This window comes from Anabrus simplex, chromosome 1 (genome assembly GCF_040414725.1).
Source record: "Anabrus simplex isolate iqAnaSimp1 chromosome 1, ASM4041472v1, whole genome shotgun sequence".
Lineage (NCBI taxonomy): Eukaryota > Metazoa > Arthropoda > Insecta > Orthoptera > Tettigoniidae > Anabrus > Anabrus simplex.
In genome coordinates this window covers 1,187,102,700-1,187,121,762 of record NC_090265.1, presented here as the reverse complement: position 1 = coordinate 1,187,121,762, position 19,063 = coordinate 1,187,102,700, and the positions used below count along the sequence as shown (strand labels likewise).

At 40.4% G+C, this 19,063-nt stretch overlaps 1 protein-coding gene across 1 annotated transcript in view; it reads left to right on the top strand.

The window, feature by feature from the left end:
- LOC136877346 (uncharacterized) overlaps positions 1–16,977 on the top strand; it is a 51,125-nt gene extending 34,148 nt beyond the window's left edge. The window contains exon 2 of the mRNA XM_067151314.2: positions 15,509–16,977. Coding sequence (XP_067007415.2) covers positions 15,509–16,038 — 530 coding nt within the window. The 3' untranslated portion in view covers positions 16,039–16,977. The remainder of the gene's footprint in view (positions 1–15,508) is intronic.
- Positions 16,978–19,063: the final 2,086 nt, after the last annotated feature.

Sequence of the window (19,063 nt, the reverse complement as noted above, 5' to 3'; positions counted from 1 at the left end):
TGGAGCAATATGTCAGATACTTACATTATAATGTGCTTTAGATTTACATCGTTCTCATTTGAGGTTTGGGCTTCACCGATAGCCTTGGTAGCCCTCAGTATACGCCACTGCTTAATGTTATATTTGTTGAAGGTGGATTCTATTTCTGCTAATGTATAATTCAGATCTTCTTCGTTTTCTGTCAGGACTGTATTGTCCTTCAGCTGTGTCTTAAATAGCTGCTTTACTAAAATGTAATCGATTTGAAATCGATTCCCACCACCTGGCATTGTCCAAGTATAACGTCTTCGTGCATGGTGTTGAAATAATGTATTTGCAACCACCAGCTGATTGTAAGCGCAGAATTCCAATAAACGGTTTCTTCGATCGTTCCGTGTGCCAAGACCAAATTGGTACACAACCATTCTATTTTTACCCTCTCCAATAACAGCATTCCAGTCTCCAAGGATTATCAGATTCTCATCTCCCTTAACACCTTTGATTAATTCTGTCAAATCATCGTACTCTCTTTCCACTTCTTCATCGTGGGCAGTGGTTGGCATGTAGACTTGAATGATCACGGTGTTCCTTGGTTTAGTATCTAATTTCACTAAAATCAGTCTTCCATTCTGCTGAATGTATCCTTTAACTCGGTGACCCATTTCCTTCGTCAGCACCACTCCAACTCTTTGTCCGTAATGGTTCCCGGATGGATTATTCTGTAATCTCCACTCCAAAACACTCCTTTAGCCGGCCACCTCACTGCTGCTATTCCTAACACATCTACATTCATCCTTCCAATCTCAAGCTTTAGCTTTTCCAGCTTTCCACATTGTAGAAGTAATCGAACGTTCAATGTTGCAATGGGTCTCCTACATTGAGCACTTGTACAAGTACACCCCGCCCGGACAACCGATTGCGGGGCTAATCAGGAAAATTTTACGAGTAGAGGTTTCATGACATGGGCCGCTAATCCTTGGAATATCCAGAGGTCTTTAATGCAGTGGTTTCCCGTTGCCTTCTACATTCTATGCCGTTGACGATTCCTTGTTCGTTCATCCGCATTTAGGGATGATTTCTCACCCCAAGGATAAGAGAGTGCCCTGTACCTCCTCCATGCTTGAAAGAGAGAGACCACTCATACCGATGGTCACTCGGTCGGACACAGTTTAACGTCATACCAGAGGCAGAAAAAATTTAATCACTGAAACCATCACGCACCTCAAACAAAATCACACTTAAACAGTGCATAATTCTCACTTCAAACAATGTTTGTTCATACTAAGTTGTAAAACATATAAATTCATAATTTCGAAACATAATTGTTTGTTCTGAGCAGAAGAAATATGTATTTTAAAAATAACGTAATTCGTGCGGCTTTTCGGTGTAAATATGACGTATCGACTAGATTGTACGAACCACACGATTAAGAAAGGGCTTGTACAACTTCTCTGCTAGTTGGCTCTCTCGCATCTCTCTATTCATTGCTGGGCTCGAAGTTCCATGAAAGTATTGGTATACGGTGTGACAAAAAACGGTCATTTTGCGAAATAAGCTAAAAAATTTTGATAAACATGTTATAAAACCACTAATTGTGGGCGAAACTCATAAGGGGTATGATGCGCATAGGTATCACCCAAATATCACTATAAAATTTGTCACAAATGGAACATAACAATTGCTTTTACACATATCAAGTAAAAAATCTCTGGCAAATTAAGAAATACCGTCGTTATTTGAGAAATATGAAAACATACTTAAGGCTTGTAGACAGGACTGGTTTTTGTCGTATTCCGCTGCTGGTGTCGTCTTTTGTTACTTTCTTCAGGTCCAGGGCTAGCACCGTGGAATGGGAGGGCTATGTCTGTGGATTCTCATTATCTTTGTCCATTCGCTGCTGGCGCCGTCTTTTGTTACTTTCTTCAGGTCCAGGGCTAGCACCGTGGAATTGGAGTGCTATGTCTGTAGATTCTCATTATCTTTGTCCAGATGACTAGAGCGGCCAGTTCAAACAGCAAAATGGAGGTCAACAGAAAAATAGCATGATCCCTGGACCAATAAATATTTTTATTTCTGTTCGAACGAAAGTAGCTCGATCCCTGGACCAATAAATCACTAGTCCACTGAATTTTTCTTATGTACATTGGCCATACCATTTTGTCGCCTATTAAATATTGCATATCGCGATACAATTCATGAAAAGATGTAATTGACAAGTGAAGCAATGAAACGAAAGCAAAGAACTTCAGTGACCACAGATATCACATACGAAATTGTTGAAAGTGTAAGACAAAAGACATACGTGTGTCACTGTGAGTGTAACACCAAATGTACTTGTAAAGTGGTAAAGTACGCATACATAATATACTCCAAAAATGAAATATTTCTTAATTTTCCAGATATTTATCTCTTGATATGTGTAAAAGCAATTATTATGTTCTATTTGTGACAAATTTTATTGTGATATCTGGGTGATACCAATGCGCATCGTACCCCTCATAAGGAACCCAACACAACATTTCATGAAGAAGAAGAACCACTAATTCAAGATGAGGAAAACGGAGACAACACCCATAACCTCCTCCTCAGAAGACGGGGATCACTCTAAAACATAAATCATTAGAAAAATACTGAACTATAACCATACATAATACTAAAAATAACAGCATCACCTCTTTCCATATGTTCCAAAGTCTGCTATACTTAAATGTGTTACTAAAAAACTATGACCAGTGCTATCATAAACCAAAATAAAATTTTATCACAAACACTTAACCTTAGTGATCAATACCAATAAAATTTAACTGACAGACTATCTTCGCAGACTGAACTGATCGTGTGACGATAATCCACAAAATGTTAATTCTCACTAGAATAAACTAATCACAAGCCCTCGCAGACGGAGCTAACAATCTAACTTAGGTAATGAACATTAAAAATAAACCGGACAATGATCAATGCAGACTGACTAACCATCTAATTGATTTCATGAATGTTGAAAATAAACCTGACACTGATCATTGCAGACTGAACTAACCATCTAACTGATTTCATGAATGTTGGAAATAAACTGGACACTGATCATTGTAGACTCAACTATCTAGCCTAATTCATGAATGTTGAATTAAACCGGACACTAATCATTGCAGACTGAACTAACAATCTAACTAATTTCATGAATGTTGCTAAAACAACTATCATCAACATAGGCTGACTTTATAACTAGTGATCTCTCTCTCTTAGTGGATTTATTATCTGCTGTTACAAGGTATGGAATATAATGACATGATAGGATCTTTCTGCATCGTTATGTTCTTTTAACCCTAAAATTATTTACATTACTCACAACTATCCGTGTGGCCCACTAACCAATTAATAAAATACGTATGAGTCTATCCGCAATCATTACGTCTTTAACAGACCACAGCTGTGAAACTCCAAATAACCATGTTTCCTCAGACAACCAGAACTGAGGCCATTAATTATAAATCAAAATCCCAATTGTGGGTGCGTGACAGACGAGTGCCTTCATTTACCCGTACTATTCCATAAATTCGCCACAACACACTTTAACAATCTACTGCCACAACAACTAATTGCGTCAAGATTTCACCGTAACAAAATTTTCCACCGCTCAAAAACCATTACTCCAGTATACAAAATATCATCTCTATCACTTACGAGGTTTAATTACTTCTTTGACCCCTCGCAGTATTCTAAAAATATCTCACCCTTCTCGCTAGTGGTTTGTCAGTCATATCCCGTACCACCTGTCGTTTTTCTACCTGCGGTGAATCTACATGGAAACAAGCCAGATTATAATGTATTCATTACAGATGAAATTATCTCTCATAACATCTAGCCTTCTGAGATCACATGACTCCTAAAACCAAACGATTCTCCCACGGCATTCTAACACATTATTTTCTCGGGGCATTTCCTCTTCCCGGCATCAACACATCCTGAGTTCGATTTTCCCTCGGGGCATTTCCATCCTGGAATCCAACTGAACTCAATTATTTTAACATCTGCTGATTCATCTTTCCTCATCATAGGTATTGGATGTCTATATGATCGGAGATTAATTTCTTATACAATGTTATATGGCCTATCTTGACCATTTTTTCCTATTTCATTTTAAAATCGTGGCTTATTTCGTGGATTCATCATCGTACTGAAATTACGTAACTATCCAAAAGAAATTCTAGCGAATATCAAACTTAAAATGATAGGAAAATCACGCCGATCTTGACTTAATTTAGACATTATGCTGTCTCTATTTGATACCCACAAAACCGAAATTTCCCAACACTCAACTATATTTTACATTATGCTTTGACACGGAACCCTGACATACAAATTCATTTTACGATAGACTGGAATAAATCTTATCTTTACCCGATACCTTCTTTAGGCTGATTTAACGTAATCGCTTGACATTTTGGGATTTCAACATAAAATGTGCATAGATTTCTCATAACATCTCTGTGCCGCACAGCGCTTAATATTTAAACCAAAGCAAAGGAAAACAACAAACTATCAGCCTGAAACTTCGGCCCGTATTTACACAGAATATAACCATGCAAAATACACTTTAAAGGATACAAATCATGTCACTCACTTGTATTTCTGCTGAACGATGGCATGTTCTCAGACATTGCCATTCGCCGTACGCCCACTTAAGGCTTCATACACCATGTTGATACACACTGCACAAACATCACACGTTTCTTGTCAGAGGTTCTTAATTAACAACATTATTTAATTTTATTTTCTTACATTCTACACACTTAACAAATATATGTGAGTCTGCAAATTTATCTCAGACGTTTCTTCTTGAATACTCTTACCTTTATGCAATATTAACATGAAACACTGAACATTTACAACACATACATTATTATCAATTCACTTCTTATTCATATTTCAATATTTACACCATCCGACACATTTAACAGGCAAAAGGACTGCATTAATATTACCGCGCCGAGATACGCCGTTAATTTATCACCACCAAACGCGGGCAAATTTAACATTCACACGAATATGTGTATTTATTTTATTTCACACTCCACCAGTTCTTACCATCGGCTGGTATTTCACTGTTACTAATAACCAATCTTGAATGTTCAATTTACCGCCCGCGCATAAATAATTGGCCCAGAGCGACACAGACCTGGACTCACGCACCACCAAGGATGGAATGCCGCTGGCCTCCCTCGTCACTCTTAGTATGGGTATCTGCTTTTTGGCGCGCGAAAAGTGGTAAGAAGATTGCATCACATTACAAAATGTAATTATCCCACGGGTCTCATCTCTGGTGTTGGTATCCCCAAATGTTCAGAAAAAATTCGAGGAATATGAACATTATTATTTTATAATTTTAATTGCCTGCAAGTGGTCTAAAATACTTTTTTGCTAGGGGTTTTACGCCGCGCCGACACAGATAGGTCTTATGGCGACGATGGAATAGGAAAGGCCTAGGAGTTGGAAGCCTTAATTAAGGTACAGCCCCAGCATTTGCCTGGTGTGAAAATGGGAAACCAAGGTAAACCGTCTTCAGGGCTGCCGACAGTGGGATTCGAACCCACTATCTCCCGGATGCAAGCTCACAGCCGCGCGCCTCTAACCGCACGAACTAGCCCGATGGTGTAAAACACTGAAGCGTGGGTTGAATAAATACTTTTCCCCCTCCATGACGACATACACTTGTAGCTTCCACTCTTCCCACGGTCTAGCACAATCTTTCCATTTTCAGCGAATAGAGATTTGATTGCATGACAATTCCAAGTTTTAATCTGCATCTGGATAATTATCGTATTTTAGAAATTAGCCACGAGCATGCTCAAATCCATCCGAACTTCTCCCCTAGGATCTTATAAATCTGGAATCCTTTCCTGCCCAAAGAGATTGCAATTCAACTTCAGCGCTCTTGTCCCGTGGGTACGAAACATGAAGAAGACGCAGGGTGCTCATCAAGTAATAATGCAAAACTGGATGCTCCTTTCACACCCTCGCGGTTAGGTTGGCTAGTAAATTTAGGTATCCCTTTCAACGACTGTGAATGATGGGTTCAGAATAACAATTTCATTGAATCTATGGTTAACATTTTTTTTCAGTGTCCACCGTTCCTTCGTTGACCTGAAAATATTATGAAAATTGTATAGACAACTCGCATTGTCTGTTATCAGAAATTCAACATAGACTGACACAACAACAGCACTATTCATTAACTCATTAACTATTTCCCTTCATTTTTGTCATCTTGGATTACTGAGTAATGCCACTGACGTCTTATAAATCACACACAACACTTGATTCGCATGTATGCACTGGCACGGATATTTCGCATCACATTCTGTTTTAACTGGAGCTAGAAGTAAAGACTAAATTTCTACCGGACTTAGTCCTGAAGCTTGACAATTTTAAAACTAATTAACCTTAAGTATTGTTTATGAATTACGTTATAAGTTCAGTTCCATTGCAACCAACGAATATGTCCGTACAAATCCGAATAACACAATAATTACATTTATAGAAAAAGGTTTGTACGAGTACAAAATAGAACTCGGCATGAACATAAGAAGATACGAGAGTGGATACGTCGATAAGGATTACGTGTACTTCTCACAGAGTACCCTATACCGGGTTTCGAGTACAGGAAGTGGTCTGGCATGTGCTGCTACCACCCTGACTTGCCCAGCGGCTAGGGGAAGGCACAGTGACATAACAAACAGGTTGAACAACATCTATACTCTGCTATTGTACTCTACTACACGAGGGTAGTATGCCATAACCGGCGTTTCCTACTACGGCCGTTCAAAACACATTAGCTACTGAATTATTCGACTCATTTATGGGGAAACTAATAGGATAATGTAAAAGGTATATAGCATATGTTTTTAGACGTATTTTTCTTTCCGACTCGCAAAATATCTGCACGTATACCCCTAACATTCTGTATATACAACATCTTTATTGTGTGTTGTCGCAGTTCATTGCCTTTATAGAGGAAGCTGGCAGTTTTCTCACTTACGGAAATACGTTCAGACGCTCTTCTGGGTTCTATCAAACAGCTTCACACTGCTCATTTAACTTACTTTTATTCTTCTTTTTTTTTTCAATTGGCTTTACGTCGCACCGACACAGATAGGTCTTACGGAGACGAAGGGAAAGGAAAGGGTTGGGAGTGGGAACGAAGTGGCCATGGTTTTAATTAAGGTACAGCCACAGCATTTGGTTGATGTGAAAATGGGGAACCACAGAAAACCATATTCAGGTTGTCGACAGTGGGAATCGAACTCACTATCTCCCGAATGCAAGCTCACAGCTGCGCACTCTGACCGCACGGCCAACTCGCTCGGTAACTTTTATTCGTCATACACATTAATGAGCACAGGCGGTTCAATGAAAGCGAGCCAAACGTAAACTGGTAATAGGGTCCGCTACACTGACTATTTCGACGTAGGGTCTGCGAGGCCAGCCAGAGATAATACGGACGCGAACATGTGTAACACAAATAAGGTATCGTGAGTGGTTATTGTTTATGGACAGTAAATGCGTACACTAATTACACAGGTAACGACTATGCCATGAACGGACCAGAGTTAATGCATCGGTGTGTACAGTATAAACTCATAACAGTTGCTCAAAGTGACGGTCACCAACCTCGATACAACGGCGTACCAGATTCTGCCGCACCCGTTCGAAGATCCTGGGCATGCTGCGTATCACCATCATATGCGGCATCAGTCCTGGCAACCATGTCCATGTCTGTGTCTAGGAAGGGTATCATATGCCAGCGATTTCTATCGTCACCACTAGATGAGGGCTTCATTTATTCCATTTCCGACTCGTTCGAATAACTTTTTTTTTCTATTTGCTTTACGTCGCACCGACACAGACATGTCTTATGGCGACGATGGGGTAGGGACGGCCTAGGAATTGGAAGGAAGCGGCCGTGGCCTTAATTAAGGTACAGCCCCGGCATTTGCCTGGTGTGAAAATGGGAAACCACGGAAAACCATCTTCAGGGCTGCCGACAGTGGGGCTCGAACCCACTATCTTCCGATTACTTGATACTGGCCGCACTTAAGCGACTGCAGCTATCGAGCTCGGTAGTTCGAATAACAGATAACGATCTGTGAATTTTCATTTTCAATAAATATAACTAACTTCTCAGGTCACCTTATTCGTGTTACAAACGTTTACGTCCAAAGACAAGATAGCGGCGTGTGCAGAAGTGACGCTGAGTGTTATGCGTAGTATTATTATATTTTTGGTGGTAAAGAGTGCAGTGCGATACTCCAAAAGTGCTACAATCGCTTCAGATAACCCTCCTGGATACCTGGAAAACATAATTCTATTGGAAAAACTATTGGTGAGTGAAAAATGTAGTCTTAACGGTTTGACGTGGTGCAGTGCTGAAAGTCTGGGGATGGCAGCCTCGGCGAAGGGACGGGAGCGGTGTTGTCAGACTGCCTGTAGATAATCAGCCACTGCTGTGCTTGGCACTTGCCCTAAGTGGGGACATCGAACTAAACCCGGGTCCACAACAGTGCACAATTTGCGGAAATAGTGGTAGGAGGAATCAATTATTTGTCCACTGTAACAATTGCTCGCTAAAAGGCCATAGAACCTGCGCAAAAGTCTCAGTGTCTGAATTCGGAAAAATAAAGAACGGTTCCCGTACATGGTTATGCTGGAAGTGTGAAATGCCGCTGTTATCAGACTCGTTCTTTACAGTTACCAGTGATACGCCCAGTGACTTAGTGAATAATTCTAAATGTACATATGTAAATAAAAATATATCACTTTTTGCCTTCAATGCGCGCAGTATTATGCGACCTGGACGGTTACAAAATATCCACGCATCGCTTGAAAGCCTTGACCCGACCATCGTGTGTGTCAATGAGACGTGGTTGTCCAGCAAAATTAATGACTCAGAAGTGTTCCCTGACTCGCTGATATTGTTCCGTAAGGACCGAACCCACCGCTCTGCAGGGGGAGTTCTAATTGCAGCCAAGCCAGAATGTAATCCAACTCGAGTTCATCACCTGGAGACAGCAGCCGAAGCACTGTGGGTGGAAGTGACGTGCAACAAACGCAAATTCCTTATTGGATCAATTTATCGCGCCCCTAAGTCGTCGCCGGAAATGAACGATGAACTAATCCTCTCTCTCGAGCGTGCGCAACATGTACAACAAAATTACGATGCCATTTATATTGTCGGTGATTTCAACTTAGAAATTAAGTGGTCCAGAAATGCTGCACCTGTTCCAAATAACCCCATCGCCAATAAATTCCTTTCCGCTTTCTATGATTTATTCCTTCATCAATTAATGTTCGAAGCCACGCGTATTACGCAAACAACACGTTCAACCCTTGATCTTTTCCTAAGTAATATACCACGGTCCGTCCAATCTCTTAATACTATTCCTGGATTCTGTGACCATCAGGCAATCCTCGCAACACTGACCCATATAAAACCATCCCCCAAACTCCATACCAGAACAGTTTATAATTTTTCCCGAACAAACTGGAACGATCTATCCACTTTACTATCCAACCGCCTCCCCGTTCTCACCTCAGATTTCAGCGGCAGTACTGACATAAACAAGATATGGAACGACTGGAAGAAAATTTTCTTTCAATGCGTAGAAGAAACCACACCAACAGTAAATATAACCAGCAGACGGAAATCTCCATGAATTACCAAGGAGATAGTGCGAGAAATTCGAAGAAGGGACCGCCTGTACCAGAAATGGAAAAGAAATCCAACCGATTATGAGTGGGAGAAATACAGGCTGGCTAGGAACAAGGCTAAACAATCTATCAGAGATTCTTACATCCACAGTCTCAACACCAACTCCAAGGAACTCTGGGCCCTTCTCAGAAGTAAAGGTTGCAACAGAGCTCCATCTGTATTTAAACATAACGGTACGGCAGTCTCCACACCACAAGAAATTGCAGACACCTTCAACAGGAAATTTAAAAGTAACTTCTCCGTCCCTACTGAGGAAGAGAACATGCTATATTCAAGGACAACATCTACCCCTCTCTTCCCTCTAACCAACCTGTATTTATCAACGAATGAAGTAAAGGAGAGCCTTCTGAAAACAAGACCTCATGCCGCGACCGGGCCGGACCGAGTGCCAGCAAGAATTCTCAAGAATTGTGCAGTCGCCTTGGCGCCCTCGCTTTGCGCTCTCTTCAACTATTCCATTAATACCGGGTCTGTACCTTTGGAGTGGAAAGAAGCCAACGTAGTGCCAGTTTTCAAAGATGGAGATAAGGAAAACGTAGATGATTACCGCCCAGTTTCTATAACATCAGGGGTCTGTAAATGTATGGAACGTCTAGTTGCTAAATGTATGTTGGATTTTCTCAAGGAGAGAAACCTGCTGAACTCAAACCAGCACGGCTTCATTCCGGGAAAATCCTGCACAACACTTCTAACAAAAGTCATTGATGACTGGCAGTTCTCTTTGGAGCAGACTGATGTCTCACAAATAGACTGTGTGACTCTGGACTGGAGCAAAGCTTTTGACCAGGTGTCACATCAAAGACTTCTGTTAAAACTTAGCAACTACGGCATTCAGGGTAAACTGCTGTCATGGTTGAGGTCATTTTTGCCGGTTCGAACGCAATGTGTTGTGTACGGAGGAGCCAAATCAGACCAAACCACAATTACTTCTGGAGTAATTCAGGGCAGTGTGATAGGGCCCCTCCTGTACACGATTTATGCTCTCGACTTACCGGATTGTGTACATTCGACCATGGCGCAGTATGCCGATGACACAGTCATTTACAGAGCCATGAAAAACAGTGATGATATTGTACAATTCCAATCGGATCTGGATAGTATAGCTCTGTGGTGTGAGGTAAATAGATTGTATATAAATATTAAGAAGTGTAAATATATAAGACTAAGCAGAGCTAAACAACCACTCCAGAACCAACCTACTCTATGTGGAATCCAACTGCCGACTTCTAACTCCATTAGACGGCTCGGTATTCACATTACGGACAATCTGAAATGGAATAAACACGTGGAGGAAGTGAGGTGTAAGGCATACCGGGCGCTAGGTTTCGTCCGTAGATGTCTCTCGGGAGGAAGAAGTAAAGCCCTACGAACGGCTTATATTTCCCTTGTGCGGCCCATACTATTATATGGCCTTCCTTCGTGGCACCCAACTACAACGGAAAATATGAGGAAACTAGAAGGTATCCAGCGACGAGCAGAACGTTTAATTAACAAACACATCCCCTTAAACACAGCCAGGTCATTGCCACCAGTGAACTCGTTATGTACACAAATAGATGTAGCCTTCCATAGGAAATCCCTGACAGATAACACACACCTCTTCCCTTCCCACCGCCTGCAACTCAATTACCGCTCTGTTAAAAGAGGCCAAGGAGTTACTCTTGTCCCTCCCTTCGCTAGAACAACCTCATATTTAAATGGGTTTTACTCAAGGGCTGCTCGTACGTGGAACCTTATACCATCTGAGGTAAAGCTACTTCCTCTTCCTCACTTCCTCCGCGAAGTAAAGAAAATGTATATGTAAATATAAACCTATATGTGATGTATATAACTTGTATAAATTAGAATTGCAAGAAGGATGGGTGCAAGTACAGGTGTATATGGGCGAATGTGTATGCGTGCGCGTGTGTGAGTGGTTGTGAATGAGTGTGTATACAGGGGTCTGAGTGAGAGTATAAATGGCTGGGTGTTCTTACTCTAATATTTTCAGGATAAATCAAGATAATTATTATTCTAAGGGTACAGTGTTTGTAGTGTAAATATGTAAATGTAAAATTGTCTACATAAGTTTGTATGTAAATATTCAGTAGAGTTTATGTACACATGTGGAGATGGAGGCACTTCCGTGTATGTGGGGCTTGCCCTTTCTCCATATACCACCCCTAAATTGTACATGTACAATTTAAGGAAAATAAATAATAATAATAATAATAATAATAATAATAATAATAATAATAATAATAATAATAATAATAATAATAATATCACCTTTGTCTGGCCTCATAGACCACATGTTCCCTATGTCAAAATACTCGGTGTAGCGGTCTCCATTACCAGTTTCCGTTTGGCACGCATTCACTGAAACACTCTGTGTATAGAAACTTTATTCTGTGTTGTCGCAGTCCATTGCCTCAGCCAGTTTTGGTCTTCTTTTCTCTATTAGATCATTCCTAGTTTACAATCATTCGAGAGGCTGCAGAAATTGCGAAACACCCAGATTTCAATAAAGATAAACTGGCATCGCCTGTCTAGTCTGGTGCAAATCTTCAAATCCGAATAACAAAATAATTACATTAATAGAAAAAATGTTTGTACGATTACAAAATAGCACTCGGCGGCAACATAAGAAGATACAAGAGTGGATACGTCGATAAGGATTACGTTTACTTCTTACAGAGTACCCTAGACTGGTTTTCGAGTACAGGACGTGGTCTGGCATGTGCATCTGTCACCCCTACTTGCCCAGCGGCTAGGGGAAGTCACAGTGACATAACGACCATAACATACCATTCCGGTATCTCAAACGAGAAATAAATTTCTTATTCTTCGAATCAAGACAGAAATTACTAAGACAGGAAATCCAGGTGGTGGTACTGGAATTTTACTGATAGGCTTTGGACATCGAGGCTATGAGCACCGTGTACGTACCACGAGGGTCTAATGTCTGTGATAAGAAGAGAAAGGATTTTCGGAAGGCGCACGGATAGTGCACATATGACGCTGAAGTCTGTACAATGTAATCCGACACGATGTATACCTACTATTTTATAAGGTGATGTACTTCAGGAAATATGGAGCCTTTGTAATCGTTTGACCGGGTGACAGTTAGTGTATATTTATAGGCTTATTTTTCACACTGTGAAGTTACACCTAACAATAGTTTATGATAACTATGACCATGGCAGAGTACATGCCTGCGCCATCGCTTTTCACCAAGTACAGTAGGTCCTCAGAATAAACGTAAACTTGTTGTACGTTAATATTTCTTGTCTAGGTACATATTTGACCTGTCGGCTGTTAATGTCGCTCCGTGTGTCGCTTTTCACCAAGTACAGTAGGTCCTCAGAATAAACGTAAACTTGTTGTACGTTAATATTTCTTGTCTAGGTACATATTTGACCTGTCGGCTGTTAATGTCGCTCCGTGTGTCGCTTTTCACCAACTACAGTAGGTCCTCAGAATAAACGTATTCTACGTTAATATTTCTTGTACCGGGCGAGTTGGCCGTGCGCGTAGAGGCGCGCGGCTGTGAGCTTGCATCCGGGAGATAGTAGGTTCGAATCCCACTATCGGCAGCCCTGAAGATGGTTTTCCGTGGTTTCCCATTTTCACACCAGGCAAATGCTGGGGCTGTACCTTAATTAAGGCCACGGCCGCTTCCTTCCAACTCCTAGGCCTTTCCCATCCCATCGTCGCCATAAGACCTATCTGTGTCGGTGCGACGTAAAGCCCCTAGCAAAAAAAAAAAAAAAAATTTCTTGTCTAGGTACATATTTGACCGATGAATAATTTGCCAATAAACTTGCGTAATTCTAGTATGTAAGCGTGTAGGACAGCTTGTATCTAAATATATAGAAACGCGACTTTTTATTAGCAAAGTTTAGCCAAATTTCCGTGTATTAAGTAGCCAAGAAATCTCTAGGATAATGTACGCCCTTTCTTTCGTCGTGCTTGTTCTTGGGGACTCACATATTTTCAGATAATTTTTTATGTCACGAAGTTTACAAAGGTTTTATTTTCTTCTCATATAATATTTTTACAGTAGGATTAAAACTGTATCACTAAAATATAATACATATTTTCATCTGACAGTCTTTGTATAGACGAGCACGTAATTTAGTTTCTCATTGTTTCATGGAAATGGGATTAAAACAATTGAACACCATGTGAGGTGAAGGGCAGGTATACCAATTTCTTGCCATTCACTGTATAATTAGTTCACAACCATTGTGAAATAAATCTCAATTATTTATTTGAACTTTCCGTAACTGGAACAAATCTTCGTGCACATGCTAGTAATCGACAAGGAAACAAGATCAGGCTTCATCAGTGATCTCACAGTTCGATTTGGAAGTAATAACATCAACTATTGCCAGTGGGCCAAGATAAAAGATGATTTATGAGCCCATGGCTAATTATTTCAAACAGAAAGGTTACAGTTATAAGGCTTCTAATGTGATGTTGGGGAACAATCTCCAAATTATTTTGTGATTCTTGTGAGAAATTTGGTGTAAGTAAGCAGGTTGTTCAAGACGTAGGACTATTGACACAGAAGAACTCACTGCAGATTTTCAGAAATCGGTACCGTAGCGGTGATCAGCGGGGTCAAGTGGGTTGGGGATCACCTTGTGGAGTTATTCCATTTTAGCCGTCTGAAACTAGGAATTATAGGAATTATTAAAAGAAATTGTAAAGCCCTGTTGCCTTATCAGAAAATTCTTTCCTTTATTTTATTTAATTATCAATAAAATTATTAGCGGAAATACGTACAAAATATCGATTTGTATAGCACCACAGCAAGTAGTGGAGACTTTGTATGTGCTGAGAGGAAGGGTAACAGTGGTATATTTGTTTGCCGTTGCCACGGTACTGAGGTCTGATTCACCTGCTTTCCGCATGCATTCTTCAGTCCAGCATTCTCTTTAGTGTCTGTTAGTTTAATTGTATAATATCCGACTCTATGGCTGAATGGTCAGCGTACTGGCCTTCGGTTCAGAGGGTCGCGGGTTCGATTCTCGGCCGGGTCGGGGATTTTAACCTTCAGTGGTTAATTCCACTGGTCCGGGGAATGGGTGTGTTCGTGCTGTCCCCAACATCCCTGCAACTCACACACCACACATAACACTATCCTCCACCACAATAAAACGCAGTTACCTGCTCATGGCAGATGCCGCCCACCCTCATCGGAGGGTCTGCGGCTACACTCGCATAGAGATAGTCACACGAAATAATTATTATTATTGTATAATCACACCGTACTTCTATTAAATTGGTGAAAGTTTTATTGTATAAAAATCTTAAAAAAACTATTAATACCGAACTTAAATTGATAAATTGTCAACCTCACCTCTCTGTCGATATTCGCTCAAAGAGCATCAAGAAACGTACCATTTGTATGTTTTTCCAGTTTTGATGTATACCCCCCCTCCCGCACACTATATCCTACAAACCCGGGTACTTTTCCTTGTCTGTAGATTTTGTCCCTCCCCCTAACTTATAATAATTCCCAATCACTGTTACTGTAAGAAATCAAATCTACACTTCGCATTAGTGGATTATCTAAAGCACACCGTAAATATTTCCTCTGTAACCAGCTCTTTCGTAATAGCAACCCATGCATTTGGAAGTAAATAAGTTATATTCAATACATCTCTCGGAAAATTATTACATGCAAAATTCAACCTTCCTTCAAAAAGTTTTTATTCATGTTATTATGTTCCAGTAATTAATAGTAATATTATGGTGTAATATTTGATGTTGCAGATGCTGCCGAAATTTATGTCTCAACGGAAATAATAGAGGAAATAACTTCAGGACCACCACCAACAACAGCAGCAACAACAACAACAGCAGCAGCAACAACAACAACAGCAGCAGCAACAACAACAGCAACAGGTGCCAAATCGACATCAAAATCTTCAACATCGTCGACAACAACAACAGAAAGAACTACTACCACGACATCCCCAACAATAAAGCAATCGGAAGTGACTACTACAATCTCTACTTCATTACCTACAAGTATTACGAAAACAACAGATATCCCAGTGTTACCAACGTCTGGTGCGGTTGAAACTGCTGGGTTCGGAAGCACGATAGTTATAGTGCTTGGTGTTGTAGCGAGTGTTGGGATTATTTTGAGTGCTGTTTTTGCGTTCCTGTATTTCCGAAATCGCAAGTTGAGTAACAGTACTTCTCAAGATAACCAGAAACAGGAAGCAAAGAGACCTAGTTGGAGAAACAGTGATGAAGTGAGGAAAATGTTGACTGATGACGATAGGTTCGTTCCTTGAAAATGCATATTCAAATAAGCGATACTGTTTGTAGCACTGTGCAGTACTTTCAAGGTAGAGCTGAGGAGTTCCCAACGAGAATCTCGACGAAACTTTCAGTTTAAAAGGATTTTAGTTCAAGGACAGTGTGTGTAAGGTATTGAGTTTCGCAACTGCCCGTAGATTCCGATGGAGCGATGGGAAGTTGGGGTGGGGACGCTTATAATGTATACAATCAACTACAGAATAGACTGTTTACAATAAGGATATATGCCAGATATTTCGAAAGTGAGATGTGTACACAAGAAACGCTTGTAACAGACTGTATGTCTATTAGTTGATGCAAAAGTGCATACAGCTCCTTGCAGTTCACCTATCAATGTATGTCGGAGCCATTTCTTCCGCTTCGTAGTTCTCTGTCACTTCATTTACCAATAGTGTTACAACAGCATGTGGGTTACATAACATTTCTACATAAACAACTTTCGATTTGTTAGGGGTGATTTCCGACATAGGAGTAGTGCTACGAAAATGTTAAATACCGGTAATAATAATAATAATAATAATAATAATAATAATAATAATAATAATAATAATAATAATAATAATAATAATAATATTCGTATGGCTTCAGCTACCGGGTGCAGACATTTTAATTCGACGCCATCTGTTTGTCCGCTCGTCAATTTCGAACGTTTTGTTTTACTCTAGGCCTACTACTGTAGATGGCAGAGAGAGTAAACCGGATCTCCCTTGGGCGCCTATGGCTGAGGTTTATTTAATTTTGTCGTATTAACATCAAATGTGCCACCAGAGATTTTTTACATGCCAACATCGTTCGACATGGAGCGTTGAAGGACTTTCTGCCGTCCTTCAAAATCCGACTACCTCTGCCGCATTTGAACCCGCTATCTTGAGATCCGGAGGCCGACACTCTACCACTGATCCACAGGGGCAGCTTACGAAAAGTTGCAAACGCTGAACTGTCAATAAAGAGACGGCGTGGAATGACATTACTTTTTTAAAATATTTTTTTTTGCTAGGGGCTTTACGTCGCACCGACAGGTCTTATGGCGACGATGGGACAGGAAAGGCCGTGGCCTTAATTAAGGTACAGCCCCAGCATTTTCCTGGTGTGAAAATGGGAAACCACGGAAAACCATTTTCAGGGCTGCCGATAGTGGGATTCGAACCTACTATCTCCCGGATGCAAGCTCACAGCCGCGCGCCTCTACGCGCTCGGCCAACTCGCCCGGTGGAATGACATTACTAGACGACAGGTATTTAGTGAACCTTTTGAAAGTAGGAAATTCCATAATATGACGATAAGGTTGGAACTCGAGAGGACAGTTGGGGAAAATATTAATTTATAGGAAGATGAATTAGGGAATGAAATAATTTATCAAATTAAGTGTTCGACAGATTTTCAAGTTCCTTTAAATAATTTAAGAAAAAATGACGTAAGCACTTGATAAGGAATCTGCCACCTAGGTGACAGCATTAAATGCAGATCAGTGATTACTGATGACTGATAAATAGAAGATATTACAAAATGGAAGTTCACTCGAACAAAACATAAAGCAGAACAGAGGAAACGGAAATAAAGGCAATACTCTTTCAAGACGAACACGCAATCTTTTCTTGAATACTTGCCAGTTAACGTAGGTATGTGTAAGACACTCATGTAAACAATAATAACATTAACCCTTAACACATTTGCACACATATGAACACAGTCTTGTGTACAGCGTCTCACCACTTCGGACGGTAAGGCACATCAACCAGTTCGACACAGTGACTGTCGCAAACTAACGCAACAGGTACTAAAGCGTTCCAAGGGAGTGGCTCTACCGTGATTCGCACAATTTGGAATGGCGAGGTGCCTATAATATATACAATCAGCTATCTAATAGACTAGAATACCAATATATTGTGTTTGGGAACTCAAAAAACATGCAAACACAGGAAATGCATACAGTATGTATATCTATTGGTTGCTACAACTCCTGCGAAGTTAACTCTTTTTTTTTTTTTTTTTTTTTTTTTTTTTTGCAAGTTGCTTTACGTCGCACCGACACAGATAGGTCTTATGGCGACGATGGGATAGGAAAGGGTTAGGAGTGGGAAGAAAGCGACCGTGGCCTTAATTAAGGTACAGCCCCAGCATTTGCCTGGTGTGAAAATGGGAAACCACGGAAGACCAGGGCCGCCGACAGTGGAGTTCGAACCCACTATCTCCCGAATACTGTATACTGGCCGCTGGTACGGCTCTCTATGCTAGGCTTCAGCGTACGTTGAGTACGGGCTGGAAGCAGAAAGGCAGAGACAGGGAGACGAGCAGTGTTGCCGATCTTAGAGCGGTAGGTTTAAAATGAAAGGCATGACGACCGCGCACGCTACTTGTCATCCACTCAGCACAGTGAACACAAGAATAAGAATCTCTACCAGTAACGTTTAAAATATCACTGAGCATACACAATGCACTACAAATGATACAATACGGCTTACCCTCATCCAAACTTAGCATAACAAAGCGCAATTTCTTGTACTTCATTCCAAAATTCCTTAATGTCATTTCCGGTTCTTTACAAACTACTTCATTAAGTCAGAAAATGAGTCTGAAGTGTCTTAAATCCTTTGTCAGGGATAATAAAACTCTTATTGAAGAAATGACCAAATGAGAATATCACGTCACCATATTCAATTTCTATTCGATGTTCCACCATGTGCTGTTGATCATACCCATCATTCACTCATACCCATACTTGTACTTCAGGCATCATTTAAAAATATATTTCTCTCTATGTAATTAATATTCTAAATTACCACACACAAGGTTTCACCTTACGTGGTATTTTACTGATATCTACTCGACTCTGTTGAGGTTGGTGTGATTTTGTTATGTATAATAATAATAATAATAATAATAATAATAATAATAATAATAATAATAATAATAATAATAATTTATTTAATGTGTGCACCAACTTTATCGGGTTCAGTTCTCGTTGATAGAGAGGGGGTCATAAACTCATGTGGCCCGCAG